A 6,998-nucleotide genomic window follows, 5' to 3' on the forward strand; every position below is an offset into this window, starting at 1 on the left:
TTTATTTTTTTTATTACAATCATTCTAAGGTATGCAACAAATTTGTAAAGCTGCACAAAATTTTAAAAGGTCAGCGAGTGACTAAAATCATGCTAACACATTTATGTATTGTGGCTATACAGCTCAAAAAGTTATTTTTATTTTATTTTATTATTATTATTATTATTATTTTTTTTTTTTTATGGTTTAATGATTGGCCCTGTTCACTTCCATTCGGAGTGTCTCATTGTAACCCAGATTTTTGTAGTACAGCATTTATAGCACATTACAAATGCTGTGCAATGAGCTTAAGTTGTACTTAACTCAGAATATTCCTTTAACGTCACATAAATTGATCAGAACAGGAGAGAGAACATGAAAAAGTGCATTTGTGACAAATCAGCAAGCAAAACTATCAATCAAGTGTCTATCAATCAAAATGTCTGACTCACTAATTTGTGCAGATGCATGTCATTCTTTCCATTGTAAATATTCATCTCAATGGGGCTAAAACAAGTTTTGTCTAGCGGGGGACTAAGCAAGAATGTGTTATCCAGGGCGTCTGCTTTTATTTAACTTAATCTGTATCAGTAGGTAGTATTTAAGTACAACAAAGAGATTAAATTCAAATGGAAGCAACACAACTATTACTGTACAGCTGATAATTAAGCCTAAATAAAGCATAGAAGAACTCTCACAAACAAAACTTCCTCCACACTCTTCATCAACTACGTCTGACCAATACATGTTTACCAGTAGGGGTTTTGAATGACCATTATTCCTAATTCATTTTTATTGGAAAAAACAAGAAAATAATATTTCAGAGCAAATACTTGGTCAACATTTATATTAATAGCACACCTCTCTATAATGTTTTTGATTAAACAAAGTCATAGATTGACATCTACAGCCAGTGATCATAAAATCTGCAGAAAATCATATAATAAGCTCACAAACAGACACACAAAATTACAAGAGGACTAAGCAAAATGTGAACTTATATTATGGATCATGAAGACAGCATAAAAATAACTAGAGTCTGACCTCTGCTGTTCTGTGTATTGGTTCACCAGAGTACATTGCATATATTCTCTCCCTAACAAACAAAACTGTCACAAGGACAATAGTCCCACTGAATAATTTCACATTGCACTCATTTCCTGTGGAGCGCTCTGACAAAGGGCTTTGCTGAAGAGAAAACAGGCACGAAACATCTGCTAAGACATCTGTTTGCAGGCCCCGTTGTGCCCTGACTTCGCAGCCTGCTGTAAGCCCATGCTATCACTCCAGTAATGACACGTCCCAGTGATCCTGCACTGCAGAAAGTCAGGGTCAGCCAGGGCTGCGCTGAGGTCTTCTGTCATGGGCAGTACTCTTAACTACAGTCGTTTTGGTTTCAGCACCACAGACAACAGCACTGCTGCACATACACTGCTGACTTTCAGAAACATAGACAGCACACAATATATGTTTTAGACTTACATGATGCTATAGTCATCAATAGATATAGCAGAACATAAAATTTATTTAAACTGTATGACAAATGCAGATAATAACAAACGTCTGTGGTCAAAACAGGCCAAATAAAGGGTGCGAAACAAAAACTGCCTTTTAAGGATCCTTCAAATTGAGATGTCCTTGTGCAGTGCTGGGCTTGAGGACCTCCAGGACAAGTTTGAAAACCCCTGATGTAAGACATCTGATTTCAGCACCACGGACAGTTGCACACATACAGTTGACTTTGAGCACCATGGACAGCACACACTGTAGGTTTTATATTTGCACAATGCTACAGTCAACAGTAGATATTTAAATACACCAAAACATTAAAATTGTTTAAACTGTAGGTCATTCGCTTTCAGTACCACGGACAGCTGCACACACATAGCTGACTTTCAGCACCATGGACAGCACATACTATAGGTTTTAGAGCTGCACAATGGTACATTGCTATCATAAACTTCAGTGGTTCATTTGTATTATAAGATGCATATAACTTAGTCTAGATTTCATAAAGTCGTAAACTAAGTCATAAACTAAATGCCATTTTTTTTTTCATTATTAAAAATAATAGTCTGAAATGGAACGTTTAATTAGAGAAGAAGAGGTAGTTTAAGTGCACAAGCGTCATAGATGTCCAAAAGCAGTAATTATCTTTCTGTGATTTCTTTTTTGTAGTGAAAATTATCAGCATGATTAAAAGTGTTTGCCTTGAAAGTAAAGCCTGACCAGCTAAACACTAAAGATATTTTTTAGGTTAATATATTTTATTATTATTATTATTATTATTATTAAATTCATGTTAATCAAGTCTTTGCAAGAAAATTATACTTTATTTAATACTCAGGAAATGAGTTTACGATCTCACTGTCAAGCAAAATTATGCAATACCAAGATCTCTGTCTCTCCACTTGATCTAAATAAAATAAGTTTTGATGAGAGTATAAAATGTAAAAAATAAAATAAAACCTTAAGAAGGTTACAGTGTAATGGTGTAAGTGTCTGTTGCAGATGCTTACCACTTCTGGCATTTTCTTCAGAAAACGGGTTCCCACCTGGGTTCAGGGTCACCCCAAAGGTTTTATTTCCAAATGGGGCATCACAGGGATCCACATAGAGAAGAGAGCCACCGAACCCCACCTCTGCCAGAAGAGAGAGCTGTGGAGAGATGACAGAGATTAAACTCTTTGTGCAAGATACACTGCTGTTTAAAAACATGTATGTGTGTATATGTGTACTGGTATATATGGTTTATGAGGACACATCTCTGCCAGAAGAGAGAGCTGTGGAGAGATGACAGAGATTAAACTCTTTGTGCAAGATACACTGCTGTTTAAAAACATATATGTGTGTATATGTGTACTGGTATATATGGTTTATGAGGACACAAATGTGTATAATGACATGGGTACTACAACCCATGGGTACTTCAAAGCCTCTGGAGGTAACTAGTTATCTCTCTGGTCCTCAGTGTGGGTGGACAATATCACAATAGCAATAGTAATTAATGATTATCCTTGTGCCATCTCAGTCAGTGTGAGTATCTGAGTGTGTTTGTCCTAACAGCTGAGAGCGTTGGGCAGCTTTTTTCATTAGAGCTTCCAACAGCTCTGCCAAATTAGCCAAACCACAGTATCTATCACAGCAGCTCAACTTGTCAGGGAAGGAGGAAAATTAATGTATCTTTTATATGGTTACAAAAAACACAATATATCACTGTATACTTTAGTGTACTTGGTGTTTCTTAAACTATGGGCATATTTATGTCTTAGGAGTTGATCATATTAATATAATAAATATATAAATATAATTTTATAATTATACAAAAAGGGTGAAAAGATTATTTCATATTGTGTATTTACAATACATAATGCGATCCATGGGTTTAATTGATGCTAAAAAAAGGTTTTAAAACCATCTCTTTTATCATAAAATGCTATAAAGCATGATACATAATTTAAGATGTGTTGAAAATGACATTGAGGTGCACATGACATTTTTTTTCTGTGATGCCTGTATATCCAATGTTAGCAGACAAATGAAATAAACTAGTGAGAGTGAAAAGTGTGTCTAAAGAGAGTTTATTTTCTGAAAGTCCACAGGGCCAAAAGTGTAGATAGCTGAAGAAACACCCACATAAAAATCAATGATCTTAAAGTAGAGCAAATAATTCCCAAGTTGACTGAATTTGAACTTCATACTTACATCCCCAGGGGTAAAGAATGAGGATGTTGCCGCCTTACATGGCAGTAGATGTTTATGTCATCTGAGTCACTGTTCAAAGGTCACTGTTTGCCTTGAACATCTCGTCGACAATCTCATTGCGGCTGCTAATGGCGGCGTATACCATATGCACAGCAGCATATCAATTATGCTGATGGTGCCAGCCATGTCAGCGGTTAGACTGTGTGTCAAACAGACGGGCACATTTGGTCTGAAGGCATACGCACCACTGGGTGTTGTGCAAATGAAACTCCCTAGCACCTGACATCCATATGAGAAGCAGCCAGAAGCCGCTCCCCATGCACGATAAAGATAAACAGGCTTGTAATAGGCTTGGAAATCTTTTACAATACGGGAGGATTTATTCACAGATAGCAATCAACACATTGTAGATATGTTGGTTGCTTGGGTGCGTCATGCCTCTTGCTAAATGCCAACAACATGTCCTTCACGGGAATACAAAGGAGCACAACTAAACACACAGCACTTGACATTTACTTACAGTCGCCGATACACACACAGCGGCTCATAGAGGATGAGAGAAACTGCATTGCTTAGCCAATAATCTACCTGCTACTAATTTTTTTATTACTTTTTGTAGAATTGCCATTATTAAATGTAATGAAATTTAATGTGCTCATGTTCATTTGTTCCATTATTGCTCTTCACAAATTTGTTATGACAACTGATCACTAATTACGTCAACCCAAACAAATTCTTAGATGCACTAAAAATCACATACAGTAAAAAAAGGTAATATTTATGAATGCTACATGTACCCTTGTTCATCATATTACGTTAATGACACACATAAACTACAGGAAGTCTTTCATCTAAACAGACCAGCCTGTTAAGACGCCATGATTTTGAGACTATAATCTAAGCATAGGAATTGAATATTAAAAGGGTTTTGAAGTTACCTGAAATATTGTTACATTTTGCTGTTGCATGCATAACATCATAACATCAGGGCTAATTGTCTGAGGAGGATCAGTCAAAACGCTTGATCCTCGCAGACTGAGCGTTAGCACTCGCTTTAAAGAAAATCAATAACTCTTCCCAAACAAATGACAGCTAAGAGTGCCTGGTACAGAGCTAGAATTCAAATTGAGTCTAGTGCTTCCAAAGGTCACCATTATCTGCATCATACAGTCATATCAATAGAATCTATGCCGATGAAACACACATGTGCAAACTCAGAGGCACTTTCTGTGAAAATTCAATGAGTATTAATAAAAAGAAAGAAAAAAAAATCTTATTTTTTCGGTGGTGCCGTATCACAGTAGAAAAATACTTTTGTGCCTCTCACCCATAATTTGACTGTTTAAAATATTAATTCATTGTTTACATTTATTAATTTAGCTTAAATCCACAACATCAGTTTTGTTAAAGGAATAGTTCACTCAAAAATTTAAATTTGCTGAAAATGTACTCACTCTCAGGATGCAGACGAGTTTGTTTCTTCATCAGAACAGATTTTGAAAAATTTTGCATTACAACACTTTCTCACCAGTGGATCCTCTGCAGTGAATGGGTGCCGTCAGAATGAGAGTTCAAACAATTTATAAAAACATCACAATAATCCACAAGTAATCCACACAACTCCAGCCCATAAATTAAACAATTTTAACTTTAAACTGTTGCTTCTGGTTAAAATATCAATCTCTAATCCATAATAACACTTCCTCCAGTGATCCAGTGGAAAAAGTCCATCATCTATATATGTGCTGTACATGTGGAAGAATTGACAATAAAGTAGACTTGACTTGACTTGATCTTTTGTTCTCTCACATCAAAATCACATTTGTTTAGAACCATCTTGAACTATTTTACATTGTAAACAGTGCTTGATCTGTGCATATTTCTCTCCTGATTATTAATATTAATCCTGATTCTTATTAATCATGATTATTAATATTCATATTAATATTAATCAATATTAATCAACAAAAAATAAATAAAAATGGTTCACTCAAAAATGAATCATTAAATTAATCATCATTTACTTACATTGCTGAAGCTCCAAAAAGCACATAAACTACCATAACAGCATAAATCATTTGTGCAATGTATTCAAATTCATTCGACTGATTTGTGAGTAAAACACAATGAAATTCAAATCTATATTCACTCACATTCAAATCTGGCACATACTGTATGCAACAACGTGTTTGCACAATGTGCAGTAGTGTGTGTGCACTCAACAACAAATAAGCACATAAAGGTGGTGAAGAAATGAAACTGTACACTAACCACATTGGTTCTTGCATGCATAATCAACACAGTATGAAAAAGAGTGAGAACTGAGAACAAGTCACATTTACAATACCTACTTTGAGAACCCCTGCTTGAATGCACAGTAATCATGTATCAAGTTTGAAAATGATTCAAACATTATATTGAGAACATGAAACACAAGGACAACAAAACCAGCAGGTGTCTTTCCTCAAGTCACTTCACTTTCGCAAGTTTTCACTTCACAAAATCACTTTCCAGAACATTCTCGTTCACCATTCCTGGCTGGTGGAACGATCTTCCCACCCCTATCCGGAATGCTGAATCCCTGACAATTTTCAAGCGACAGCTGAAAACTCATCTCTTTCAAAGCTACTTGACTTCATCGTCATCATTATAAAAAAAATAAAAAAATCTCTCTCTTTATTTATTCCTTCTCTTTCTAGCTTGTACTTATTTGAACAATGTCTAGAAACTTGGTATTACAAGCACTTCCTGTATCTGTTTGCCTCTTTAAGAAGAATCGCTTTATGTATCCCCAAATTGTAAGTCGCTTTGGATAAAAGCGTCTGCAAAATGACTAAATGTAAATGTAAATGTAAGTCAGCAAACTATAGGGTATCACCTGTGCTTCATCCATTAATAAATATCAATTACAATGATCCCTATTACTCTAATGACACAAACACCTGAGTTTGAAATAATTATCTTGGTGAAGGTTTTCAGAAATGGTTTACATCGTAAAAGATATGACTTGAGCTGTACCATAATTGTTTACGCATTAATCACTTATAACGATTTCCCAAACAGCTGCCGGTGATTTAATTATAAGAAATAACTTGCTTTAATCCCTGTAATGATTAAATTCAACTTTAATAAGCATGGTTATTTGTTGGTTTAATGAGACTAAGTCAATCTATTTAGTCATTAATGAGTGCCTAGCATCTCTTTGAAGGGATTAAATGCATCCACTTACAATGATCCATAATTAATGTAAAACATTTTTTTTATTTAATTATTAACAGACAGACGGCGGACGGACGGACGGACGGACGGACGGA

At 35.3% G+C, this 6,998-nt stretch overlaps 1 protein-coding gene across 1 annotated transcript in view; it reads right to left on the bottom strand.

Moving 5' to 3' along the window:
* The window catches only part of LOC107674503 (inactive N-acetylated-alpha-linked acidic dipeptidase-like protein 2), a 113,449-nt gene that overhangs the window by 54,969 nt on the left and 51,482 nt on the right, over positions 1-6,998 (bottom strand). The window contains exon 4 of the mRNA XM_016468490.1: positions 2,499-2,637. Coding sequence (XP_016323976.1) covers positions 2,499-2,637 — 139 coding nt within the window. The remainder of the gene's footprint in view (positions 1-2,498; positions 2,638-6,998) is intronic.

The sequence above is a fragment of the Sinocyclocheilus anshuiensis genome, unplaced genomic scaffold, assembly GCF_001515605.1.
Source record: "Sinocyclocheilus anshuiensis isolate Anshui unplaced genomic scaffold, SAMN03320099.WGS_v1.1 scaffold572, whole genome shotgun sequence".
In the NCBI taxonomy this organism is placed as follows: Eukaryota; Metazoa; Chordata; class Actinopteri; order Cypriniformes; family Cyprinidae; genus Sinocyclocheilus; species Sinocyclocheilus anshuiensis.